The 13,250-nt window shown below is 43.9% G+C and overlaps 1 protein-coding gene across 7 annotated transcripts in view; it reads left to right on the top strand.

Moving 5' to 3' along the window:
* CLIP1 (CAP-Gly domain containing linker protein 1) overlaps positions 1–13,250 on the top strand; it is a 158,378-nt gene that overhangs the window by 130,693 nt on the left and 14,435 nt on the right. For all 7 annotated transcript variants that reach the window (XM_033220292.1, XM_033220293.1, XM_033220295.1 and 4 more), the window contains one exon: positions 8,920–8,972. In XM_033220292.1, the coding sequence (XP_033076183.1) occupies positions 8,920–8,972 (53 nt within the window). The remainder of the gene's footprint in view (positions 1–8,919; positions 8,973–13,250) is intronic.

Genomic DNA, 13,250 nt, shown 5'->3' on the forward strand with positions numbered 1-13,250 from the left:
GCAGAGATGAAGATGGAAACAGAAGACTTGAATAACACTATAAATCAATTAGACCTAACAGTCATCTGCAGATTGTTCCATCCGACAACAGCAGAATACACACACTTCTCAAGTGCACAGGGAGCATTCTCCAGGACAGTTTATGTGTTAGACCATAAAATGATTTTCAGTAAATTTAAAAGGGTGAAATATTTCAAACTATCTTCCCTTACCACAGTAGAAAAGGTTAGACATTATACATAAGGAAATTTGGGAAATTCAAAACATTATATAGCCTTATATATCTAGTTTCTTTTTTGTTTGTTTGTTTGTTTTTTTTTTTTTTTGAGACGGAGTCTCGGTCTGTCCCCCAGGCTGGAGTGCAGTGGCCGGATCTCAGCTCACTGCAAGCTCCGCCTCCTGGGTTTACGCCATTCTCCTGCCTCAGCCTCCCAAGTAGCTGGGACTACAGGCACCAGCCACCTCGACCGGCTAGCTTTTTTTGTATTTTTTAGTAGAGACGGGGTTTCACTGTGTTAGCCAGGATGGTCTCGATCTCCTGACCTTGTGATCCACCCGTCTCGGCCTCCCAAAGTGCTGGGATTACAGGCTTGAGCCACCGCGCCCGGCCCTAGTTTCTTTTTAATTTTTTTTTTTTTTTTTTGAAATGGAGGCTCACTCTGTTGCCCAGGTTGGAGTGCAGTGGTGCTATCTTGGCTTAGTGCAACCTCTGCCTCCTGGGTTCAAGCGATTCTCCTGCCTCAGCCTCCTGAGTAGCTGGGACCACAAGCACGCACCACCACACCTGGCTCATTTTTTGTATTTTTAGTAGAGATGGGGTTTTATCGTGTTGGCTGGCTGGTCTCGTACTCCTAACCTCAAATGATCTGCCGCCCATCTCAGCCTCCCAAAGAAAATTTTTTTCTATTTTTAATTTTAATTTTAATGTTTGTTTATTTTTAATTAATTAATTAATTTTTTTAGATGGAGTCTCGCTCTGTCTCCCAGGCTGGAGTGCAATGGCACAATCTCGGCTCACTGCAACCTCTGCCTCCTGGGTTTAAGCAATTCTCCTGCCTCAGCCTCCTGAGTAGCTGGGACTACAGGTGCCCATCACCATGCCTGGCTCATTTTTTGTATTTTTAGTAAGAGACGGGGTTTCACCATGTTAGTTAGGCAGGATGCTCTCAATCTCCTGACCTCGTGGTCCGCCCACCTTGGCCTCCCAAAGTGCTGGGATTACAGGCGTGAGCCACCACGCCCGGCCCTATTTTTATCTATTATTATTATTTGAGACAGGGTCTCACTCTGTCACCAGGCTGGAGTGCAGTGGTGCAGTCTTGGCTCATTGTAGCCTCCCACCTCAGCCTCCTGAGTAGCTAGGACTATAGGCGTCCACGCTACACTTGACTAATTTTTTGATCTTTTTGTAGAGACAAAGTCTCACTATGTTACCCAAGCTGGTCTCGAACTCCTGGGCTCAAGTGGTCGTCCTGCCTTGGCCTCCCAAAGTGCTGAGATTACAGGTGTGAGTCACTGCGCCCAGTCTCTCTAAGTTTCTTTCACTTAGCATATGCTTTGGAGCCTTGTCCATGTTGTTATGTGTATCAATAGATTGGGATTATATCATAGCTGCTTTATCCATTTGGACACTGGGTTATTCCAGTTTGGGAGTATTTTGAGTACAGTTGCTTTGAACATTTGTGAAGAGGCCAGGGCATATGTTTTCATTTATAATGGGTAAACACCTAAGAGTGGAATTGCTAGTATGTTAAGTGTATGTTTAACTTTTTAAGAAATTCTCAGGCTGGGTACGGTGGCTCACACCTGTAATCCCAGCACTTTGGGAGGCCGAGGTGGGTTGTATCACCTTAGGTCTGGAGTTGGAGACCAGCCTGATCAACGTGGAGAAAACCCGTCTCTACTATAAATACAAAATTAGCTGAGCATGGTGGCACATGCCTATAATCCCAGCTACTCAGGAGGCTGAGGCAGGAGAATAGCTTGAACCCGGGAGGTGGAGGTTGCAGTGAGCTGAGATTGCGCCATTGTGCTCCAGCCTGGGCAACAACAGTGAAACTCCGTCTCGAAAAAAGAAATTCTCAGACCATTTTCCAAAATGAGTACTATTTTACATTCCCACCAGCAACTTACGAGGTTTCTGGTTATTCCACATACTTCTCAGCATCTAGGGGTTTTTGTTTTGTTTGTCTTTTTAATATTAAACATTAATCTACTTGCCAACTAGGGAACCACTGGGATGGAGGGCTTGGGTGCCCAGGTGGCACGTGGAGTGTATCTCAGTGTGGTTTCAGTTGATGTTCTCCTGATGACTGATAATGCTGAGTATGGTTTTCCTGTGCTTACTAACCATCTGTCTCTCTTCTTTGGTAAAATGTCTGTTCAAATCTTTTGGTCGTTTTTCATTTTGTTTTTGTGTCTACATATTATTGCATTGTGAGAGTTCTTAATATATTCTAGATACACGTTCTTTATTGGGTTGTGTTTTGCAAATGTTTTCTCTCCATCTGCGGCTTGTCTTTATATTTGCTTAACAATGTCTTTTGAAGAGTAGAAGTTTTAAGTTTTGGTGAACTCCACTGCCAGGGCTTAGAGGCAACAAAACCCAGTACCAATGAGCACAACTAGTGCCTAGAGCTTGTTTTCTAAATACTCTTCACTAAAGGAACCAGAAGTCCATAGAGAAATGGCTGATTCCAGGCCTGGGACGGAAAGAGTATAAGGTGAGCATGGAATATTTTGTGTACCAAAAAGCAAGGAAGCGCTCAAAGAAGAATGGAGATTAGTGGAGAGGACATCAGAGCCATCTTGAAGAAGCTCCCACTGACCAAATATTAGATAATTTGAGCATCAAAATACATAGAGATATAATGGATCATAACCGATTGAATAACAGGAAACCATGAATCTAAACAGGTATTAATAAATAAATGGGGCCGGGCGCGGTGGCTCAAGCCTGTAATCCCAGCACTTTGGGAGGCCGAGACGGGCGGATCACGAGGTCAGGAGATCGAGACCATCCTGGCTAACACAGTGAAACACCGTCTCTACTAAAAACCACAAAAAAACTAGCCGGGCAAGGTGGCGGCACCTGTAGTCCCAGCTACCCGGGAGGCTGAGGCAGGAGAATGGCGTGAACCCGGGAGGCGGAGCTTGCAGTGAGCTGAGATCCAGCCACTGCACTCCAGCCCGGGCGACAGAGCGAGACTCCGTCTCAAAAAAAAAAAAATAAATAAAACTAACTAAATAAATAAATAAATAAATGGAAGCCAGGAGTAGTGGCTCACACCTGTAATCCCATCACTTTGGGAGGCCAAGATGGGCAGATCTCTTGAAGCCAGGAGTTCGAGACCAGCCTGGCCAATATAGTGAAACCCCATCTCTACTAAAAAAAAAAAAAAAAAATACAAAAAATTAGCTGGGCGAGGTGGCGCATGCCTGCAATCTCAGCTACTTGGGAGGTTGAGGCACAAGAATTGGTTGAACCTGGGAAGTGGAGGTTGCAGTGAGCCGAGATTGCATCCCTGCACTCCAGCCTGGGTGACAGAGCGAGACTCTGTCTTGGATGGATGGATGGAAAATGAAAGCCCTTCCTCATGGTAGAAGGCCAACTAATAAATATTTAATGGATGGAATGATGGAATCATACAATCACCATATGGTAACCAGCATGGTAATAATTTTTTCAGGCAAGAATCATCAATTTGTGCTAAAATAAGTAGGTAAAAGTTTGTTGAATAACAGCATATTTACATAGTTTCAAAATGTATCCCCCAAAAATACATATTAATTACAAAGAAAAAAATAGTATCTTTCCAGTGGAGAAACATGGAAGATAATTCCTTCTTAACCAAGTGACCGAAGTTAACCTCACCAAAAATTAACCTCGTCAAAAATTAATACCTCCTGATATCATCTACTGAGAAGGACACAGGATTACTTCTGTGGTATTCCTGCCAAAAAGTGCATGATTTGACCCTAATCACATGGAAACATCAGACGAATCCAAACTGATACTCTACAAAATAACTGGCTTATACTCTTCAAAACTGTCAAGGCCATAAAATACAAGGAAAGAATGAGGAACTGGAGGGAACTGGCTGGGTGCGGTGGCTCACACCTGTAATCCCAGCACTTTGGGAGGCCGAGACGGGCGGATCACGAGGTCAGGAGATCGAGACCATCCTGGCTAACACAGTGAAACCCCGTCTCTACTAAAAACCACAAAAAAACTAGCCGGGCAAGGTGGCGGCACCTGTAGTCCCAGCTACCCGGGAGGCTGAGGCAGGAGAATGGCGTGAACCCGGGAGGCGGAGCTTGCAGTGAGCTGAGATCCAGCCACTGCACTCCAGCCCGGGCGACAGAGCGAGACTCCGTCTCAAAAAAAAAAATAAATAAAAATAAATAAATAAATAAATAAATAAATGGAAGCCAGGAGTAGTGGCTCACACCTGTAATCCCATCACTTTGGGAGGCCAAGATGGGCAGATCTCTTGAAGCCAGGAGTTCGAGACCAGCCTGGCCAATATAGTGAAACCCCATCTCTACTAAAAAAAAAAAAAAAAAATACAAAAAATTAGCTGGGCGAGGTGGCGCATGCCTGCAATCTCAGCTACTTGGGAGGTTGAGGCACAAGAATTGGTTGAACCTGGGAAGTGGAGGTTGCAGTGAGCCGAGATTGCATCCCTGCACTCCAGCCTGGGTGACAGAGCGAGACTCTGTCTTGGATGGATGGATGGAAAATGAAAGCCCTTCCTCATGGTAGAAGGCCAACTAATAAATATTTAATGGATGGAATGATGGAATCATACAATCACCATATGGTAACCAGCATGGTAATAATTTTTTCAGGCAAGAATCATCAATTTGTGCTAAAATAAGTAGGTAAAAGTTTGTTGAATAACAGCATATTTACATAGTTTCAAAATGTATCCCCCAAAAATACATATTAATTACAAAGAAAAAAATAGTATCTTTCCAGTGGAGAAACATGGAAGATAATTCCTTCTTAACCAAGTGACCGAAGTTAACCTCACCAAAAATTAACCTCGTCAAAAATTAATACCTCCTGATATCATCTACTGAGAAGGACACAGGATTACTTCTGTGGTATTCCTGCCAAAAAGTGCATGATTTGACCCTAATCACATGGAAACATCAGACGAATCCAAACTGATACTCTACAAAATAACTGGCTTATACTCTTCAAAACTGTCAAGGCCATAAAATACAAGGAAAGAATGAGGAACTGGAGGGAACTGGCTGGGTGCGGTGGCTCACACCTGTAATCCCAGCACTTTGGGAGGCTATGGCGGGTGGATCATCTGAGGTCAGGAGTTCGAGACCAGCCTGTCCAACATGGTGAAACCCCATCTCTACTAAAAATACAAAAGTTAGCTGGGCGTGGTGGCACACACCTGTAATCCTTGCTCTTCGGGAGGCTGAGACAGGAGAATCGCTTGAACCTGGGAGGCAGAGGTTGCAGTGAGCCAAGATCGCGCCACTGTACTCCAGCCTAGGTGACAGAGTGAGACTCCATCTCAGAAAAAAAGAAAAGAAGGACCTGGCGTGGGAGCTGACACCTGTAATCCCAACACTTTGGGAGGCTGAGGTGGGTGGATCACCTGAGATCAGGAGTTTGAGACCAGCCTGGTCAACATAGCGAAACCCTGTCTCTACTAAAAATATGAAGAACTAGCCAGGCGTGGTGGTGCCTGTAATCCCAGCTGCTTAGGAGACTGAGGCAGGAGAATCACATGAACCCAGTAGGCGGAGGTTGCAGTGAGGTGAGATCGTGCCATTGCACTACAGCCTGGGCAACAAGAGTAAAACTCTGTCTTAAAAAAAAAAAAAAAGAAAAAAAGAAAGCTGCTAGATGCAACTTGTTATCTCCTAGATTGGGTAATAATCCTGGAGCAGAAGAAGAAAAAACATTGTTTTCTATACAGGTCAGTGTAATAAATATGAAACATGTCTTCCTTGGAAGCAGGCACATAGACCCTCTAAGAAAGAGGGAGAGTCTTTGGGTATTGTGTGTGTGTAGGGTTGAATGATTTTTCAAATGTTCATTAATGATTTTTGTTTTCGGTTTTGTGAATTGTCTGCCATGCTCTTTGTCCATTTCTATATTCATTGTAAAAATTTTCCAGTTTTAAGTATTGACTTTTTTTTAACTTTGAAATTTTAAAACTAAAACAGATTCCTTCTTTAAAGAATAAATAGAAACTGTACAAAGGGCATAAAGACCAAAATGAAAACGCTTCTCATCTCCATATCCCACTCTCCAGATGTTCTCTTATTTCAGTTTTTAAAAGTTTGCCTCCCACTCTTTTTCTTCCTTTCATTCTAAAAATTTCTAAATATTTCTGTGAATTAGTCATGCAGCAAAAACATGTCTCTTAATGGGCTAGGACATCAAAGAGTCTATGAAACTATGTTAACCTCTATAGATTTCATGGTAAAGGGATATTTATGTTCAGAACATGTGTTATGTATATTTAAGAATTTTTAAAATAAGACCTCATAGCAAAGCATGAACATAACTAATAATGACTATAACTGCATAGAGTGAGCTAGTAACTTAAACTCTAGGCTGTTGGAAACCATTACATAATCTTTGCTGTTATCTTTTTATTTAAAAAAAATAGAGCTTTTTTACCCTTATTTAAAAAATTAACAGTGTGCAGCCTGGCCAACATGGCAAAACCCTATCTACTAAAAATACAAACATTAGCTGGGCATGGTGGTAGGCACCTGTAATCCCAGCTACTTAGGAGACTGAAGCAGGAGAATCACTTGAACCTGGGAAGCGGAGGTTGCAGTGAGCCAAGATTGTACCACCACACTCCAGCCTGGGCAACAGAGCAAGACTCTGTATCAAAACAAAAACAAAAAAAACAGTGTGAGTTGAAACTGGTGGTATTTGGCCAAACTGGATAGTGCAAGTTGGAGGCAGAGATGATTCTTCCTTCACAAGATTAGCTACCTGAATCTTTTGTTTTTTATCCTTCATGGGATAATAAAGAACCACTGGAAATTCTTTTGTAACCTCTTTGTGTTTTTTTTTTTTTTTTTTTTTTTTTTTTGAGGCGGAGTCTCGCTCTGTTGCCCGGACTGGAGTGCAGTGGCCAGATCTCAGCTCACTGCAAGCTCCGCCTCCCAGGTTTACGCCATTCTCCTGCCTCAGCCTCCCGAGTAGCTGGGACTACAGGCGCCCGCCACCTCGCCTGGCTAGTTTTTGTATTTTTAGTAGAGACGAGGTTTCACCGTGTTAGCCAGGATGGTCTCGATCTCCTGACCTCGTGATCCGCCCGTCTCGGCCTCCCAAAGTGCTGGGATTACAGGCTTGAGCCACCGCGCCCGGCCACCTCTTTGTTTTATACGTGAGAAACAAATGCTTGAATAATGCTTGAATATAGTAACCATTCAGTGCATGTGTGTTGAATTGATGGATGAGTAAATTGAGGCCCATAGAGAGTACGTAGCCTGCTCCTAGTCCTCTGGAATTTAGTGACACTTGACCTTTGCGGTTTAAGTAAAGGAACTAGAATGTTAGCTGTGGAGCTTTACTCACTCATTTAACAATCTTTTTTTTTGAGACGGAGTCTTGCTCTGTCACCCAGGCTAGAGGGCAGTGGCGCAATCTCGGCTCACTACAAGCTCCGCCTCCTGGGTTCACGCCATTCTCCTGCCTCAGCCTCCCAGAGTAGCTGGGATCACAGGCATACACCACCACACCTGGCTAATTTTTATATTTTTAGTAGAGATGGGCTTTCACCATGTTGGTCAGGCTGGGCTCGACCTCCTGACCTCAGGTGATCCGCCCACTTTGGCCCCGCCAAAGTGCTGAGATTACAGGTGTGAATCACTGCGCCTGGCCAATTAACTTTTTTTTTATTATTATACTTTAAGTTCTAGGGTACATGTGCATAACGTGCAGGTTTGTTACATATGTATACTTGTGCCATGTTGGTGTGCTGCACCCATCAACTCGTCAGCACCCATCAACTCGTCATTTATATCAGGTATAACTCCCAGTGCAATCCCTCCCCCTTCCCCGTGATAGGCCCCGATGTGTGATGTTCCCCTTCCCGAGTCCAAGTGATCTCATTGTTCACTTCCCACCTATGAGTGAGAACATGCGGTGTTTGGTTTTCTGTTCTTGCGATAGTTTGCTGAGAATGATGGTTTCCAGCTGCATCCATGTACCTACAAAGGACTCAAACTCATCCTTTTTTATGGCTGCATAGTATTCCATGGTGTATATGTGCCACACTTTCTTAATCCAGTCTGTCACTGATGGACATTTGGGTTGATTCCAAGTCTTTGCTATTTTGAATGCTGGCCGGGAGCCGTGGCTTGTGCCTGTAATCCCAGCACTTTGGGAGGCCGAGGTGGGATGAGGTCAGGAGATCCAGACCATCCTGGCTAACACGGTGAAACCCCATCTCTACTAAAAATACAAAACATTGGCTGGGCATGGTGGTGGGCGCCTGTGGTCCCAGCCACTCAGGAGGCTGAGGCGGGAGAATGGCGTGAACTTGGGAGGTGGAGCTTGCAGTGAGCGGAGATCGCGCCACTGCACTCCAGCCTGGGCGACAGAGTGAGACTCCGTCTCAAAAAAAAAAAAAAAAGAAAGTTTGAATGCTTAAGATGTGGTGCCTTGTTGTGTTCAAGGTCTTATTATTTAATATTTTTAACTCTCAGATCCCTGAGAAAGGGGGAGTTACTGAGGTCATAAGTGATTTATATATTAATAACGATATCCTGTGATAGAGTGACCACTTGCTACTCTTCATTGCTGGTGAGGAAAGCCAGTGGCTTTAGGTGTCCTGGAGCCTGGGGGATGACATGTGGGATGAAAAATATGCCTCTCTGTGGCCTGGTTGTGAACGGAAATTTTTTATGTTTTTTTCCTAGCTGGAAGAAGAAAGATCTGTGCTCAATAATCAGTTGTTAGAAATGAAAAAAAGGTAAGCTTTCTGTTTACTGTTGTATGTGTGTGTGTTTAATAAGATGTCAGAACATGATATGTGTGGTAACTTATAGCAGAAAACAAGTGACCTTCTTATATTCGGAAAATGACATTGTGATATTTTGGTACTTGTAATTGACAAAATATGAAAATCCATTTGCAGGGCTAGGCACAGTGGCTCACACCTGTAATCCCAGAACTTTGGGAGGCCAAGGCTGGCAGATCACGAGGAGTTCGACACCAGCCTGACCGACATAGTGAAACCCCATCTCTACTAAAAATACAAAAAATTAGCAGGGCATAATGGTGGGCACCTATAATCTCAACTACTTGCGAGGCTGAGGCAGGAGAATTGCTTGAGCCTGGGAGGCAGAGGTTGCAGTGAGCCAACATAGCGCCACTGCACTTCAGCCTGGCAACAGTGCGAGACTCCGTCTCAAAAAAAAAAAAAAAAAAAAAAAAAAATCCATTTGCAGAAGTTTCACAGTAGTTTTATTTGTAAGCCATGTTCAGTTGCTTTCACTCAGAAGTGATCTAAAATCAGGTTGTCTCATGTTACACCACTGTTATCTCCTAGTTTCAGTAACTAAAAATACTAGAATCATATATATAGTTATTGATCTGGATATAAATACTGATTTCAATTATATAAAAATGTAATGTTCACTAATAATGGGTAATGTCATTTTAAATGTTTCTATTTGCTTTAAAAGGCTTTTACTTACTCTCCCATGATAGTCAAATGATACTCAAATTAAAAACTAGGATAACTTTCAGTACTTTCCAGTAAGGAAGAACATGGCCCACAGAAATAATTGTGTAGAAGCCTGATGCTTCTATAAGCCGATAAGTCTTTGTCTGCTCTTTTAAAACGTGCAGTTTTTGTTTAGAGAATGTCTATGCTACACAGTGCCAAGCAGGTTTAGGGGGTGCTACTGCTGAGAACCACAGTCTGTCCAGTGGGCGCTGCAGAATGAGTACATATCACAACAGTGATGTGCTTTTTGTTAGAAACAAAACTAAAAAATAAAAACAAACCTTAAAGAGTAGCATAACCAGTAATTTCTCCGTGCTCTCATGAAGTATTTTATTCCCACTCGTCAGGGCAGAGGAGGTTTCCCCACCAACCTACTGAGGTGTGTGTTTTACGCAGCATGGTCTCCTCTGCCAGCATGGCAGTTGCTTAGGAGTTGAGGGTTTTATTTATTTATTTAGATTTAGCTATTTGGATTCCATTAGCCACATTCTAAAGGACATTAGGCCTTGGTCCAGGGATGCATTTTCTTTTTTAAATTTATTTGTTTTCAAGACATGGTCTTGCTCTGTCGCCCTGGTTGGAGTACAGTGGCTCAATCATGGCTTGCTGCAGCCTCAATCTCCTGGGCTCAATTGATCTTCCCACCTCTCAGCCTCCCAAGTAGCTGGGACTACAGGCATGCATGCGTGACCACACCTGGCTAATTTTTTGTTTGTTTGTTTGAGAGGGAGTCTTGCTCTGTGGCCCAGGCTGGAGTGCAGTGGCGTGATCTCGGCTCACTGCAATCTCTGCCTCCTGGGTTGAAGCAAGTCTCCTGCCTCCCTCTCCTGAGTAGCTGGAACTACAGGTACCTACCACCACACCCGGCTAAATTTTTGTGTTTTTAGTAGAGGCGGGGTTTCACCGTGTTAGCCAAGATGGTCTCGATCTCCTGACCTTGTGATCCGCCCACCTCGGCCTCCCAAAGTGCTGGGATTACAGGCGTGAGCCACCGTGCCTGGCTTTTAAGTTTTGTTTTTTTTGTTTTTTGTTTGTTTTGTTTTGTTTTGTTTTGTTTTTTTGAGACGGAGTCTCTCTCTATTGCCCAGGCTGGAGTGCAGTGGCGCGATCTCCGCTCACTGCAAGCTCTGCCTCCTGGGTTCACACCATTCTCCTGCCTTAGCCTCCTGAGTAGCTGGGACTACAGGTACCTGCCACCACGCCCGGCTAATTTTTTGTATTTTTAGTAGAGATGGGGTTTCACCATGTTAGCCAGGATGGTCTCGATCTCATGACCCTGTGATCTGCCCGCCTCAGCCTCCCAAAGTATTGGGATTACAGGTGTGAGCCACCGCGCCCAGCTAAAAATTGTTTTATAGTGACAAGGTCTCTTTATGTTGCCCAGGCTACCTTTCCTTTTTGTAAATTTAGAAATACTTAATGAAATTTCACTAAGGTGGTGTTTATACTCAGAATGCATGTGTGTTTCACCACTGCCATGCCACTGATAAGTCTTTGTCTAATTTTTTTTTTGAGACAGAGTCTTGCTCTGTCACCCAGGCTGGAGTGCAGTGGCATGATCTCGGCTCTCACTGCAACCTCCACCTCCCAGGTTCAAGCAATTCTCCTGCCTCAGCCTCCCGAGTAGCTGGGATTACAGGCATGCACCACCATGCCCGGTTAATTTTTGTATTTTTAGTAGAGACAGGATTTCACCATCTTGGCCAGGCTGGTCTCTAACTCCTGACCTCGTGATCCATCCACCTCAGCCTCCCAAAGTGTTGGGATTACAGGCGTGAGCCACTGCGCCTGGCCTGTCTGCTCTTTTAAAATGTGCGGGTTTTTAGAGAATGTGCTTTACACAGTGCCAAGCAGGTTTAGTGGGTGCTACTGCTGAGAACCACAGCCTGTCCAGCAGTTGCTGCAGAATACTAAATGGGTGCGTATCACAACAGTGATGTGCTTTTTTGCTTATTAGAAACAAAACTAAAACTAAAAACAAACCTTAAAGAATAGCATAACCAATGATTCCCGGCCCAGCCAGATGTTCTCCAGGGACCTTGAAAAGTAATGCCTAGTTTACCGTGCCTAAACCTCATTCCTGTTTACAGGCACCATTCTGTCTCTGTGGACCTCAGGGTATTTAATTTTACATAAATAAGGTTTTTATTTTATTATTTTTTTAAACCCTTATGTAAGGAGTTATCAAGGACATGTGGAAAAATAAATAGGACTTGTTCCTGTAGCATTCTGGCAAGGGAGCTGTGGCCGGGCATGGTGGCTCATGCCTGTAACCCCGGCACTTTGGGAGGCCATAGAGGGAGGATCACTTGAGCATGAGAGTTCGAGACCAGCCTGGGCAACATAGTGAGACTGTGTCTCCATTTAAAAAAAAAAAAAAAAAGGTTGGGCGCGGTGGCTCATACCTGTAATCCCAGCACTTTGGGAGGCCAAGTCGGGTGGATCACTTGAGGTCAGGAGTTCAAGACCAGCCTGGCAAAATGGTGAAACCCAGTCTCTACTAAAAAGACAAAAATTAGGCCGTGCGCAGTGGCTCACACCTGTAATCCCAGCACTTCGGGAGGCCGAGGTGGGCGGATCACAAAGTCAAGAGATTGAGACCATCCTGGCCAACACGGTGAAAGGTGAAGCCCTATCTCTACTAAAAATACAAAGTTAGCTGTGCATGGTGGCACATGCCTGTAGTCGCAGCTACTCAGGGGGCTGAGGTGGGAGAATTGCCTGAACTCAGGAGGTGGAGGTTGTAGTAAGCTGAGATCGTGCCACTGCACTCCAGCCTGGTGACAGAGCAAGACTCCGTCTCATAAAAAAAAAAAAAAAAGACTGGTATCTCCCTACATTTATGTAGCACTTCATAATTCACAAATTGATCGAATCTCAAAACAACCCAGTGAAATATAATGGTGGAGCTTGCATTTTCAAATGATGAAATTAGCTGGACATGGTGGTACATGCCTATAGTCCCAGCTACTCAGGAGGCTGAGGTGAGAGGATCACTTGAGCACAGGTATTCAGTGCTGTAGTGCACTCTGATCATGCCTGAGAAGAGCTTCTGTACTCTAGCCTGGGCAACATAGCGAGACTCTGTCTCTAAAATAAAATAAATACGCAAAACGATGAAACTAAAGCTCAAAAAGTTAGGCAAGTTGGCCAAGAACTCAGGACTAATAAAAGACAGGTGCAGGCTAAAGACTCAGGTCATCAGATTTTTATGCTGGTTCTCTTCTCAGTGAATTTTTCAGCTTTTTGTTTATTATTTATGTATATATATATTTAAAAAAAGATGACTTACTTAATGATAAAGTCTTTATGTAGCTTTAAATTACATGCCTTTCAAAATATGGTTAGGCATGGGACATTTTTTTTCATGGCTTAAAAAGATGGAATATGGCCAGGCGCAGTGGCTCACGCCTGTAATCCCAACACTTTGGGAGGCCAAGGCAGGTGGATCACCTGAGGTCAGTAGTTTGAGACCAGTCTGGCCAACATGGTGAATCCCCGTCTCCACTAAAAATACAA

This window comes from Trachypithecus francoisi, unplaced genomic scaffold (assembly GCF_009764315.1).
Source record: "Trachypithecus francoisi isolate TF-2019V2 unplaced genomic scaffold, Tfra_2.0 Lachesis_group11, whole genome shotgun sequence".
Taxonomy (NCBI): domain Eukaryota; kingdom Metazoa; phylum Chordata; class Mammalia; order Primates; family Cercopithecidae; genus Trachypithecus; species Trachypithecus francoisi.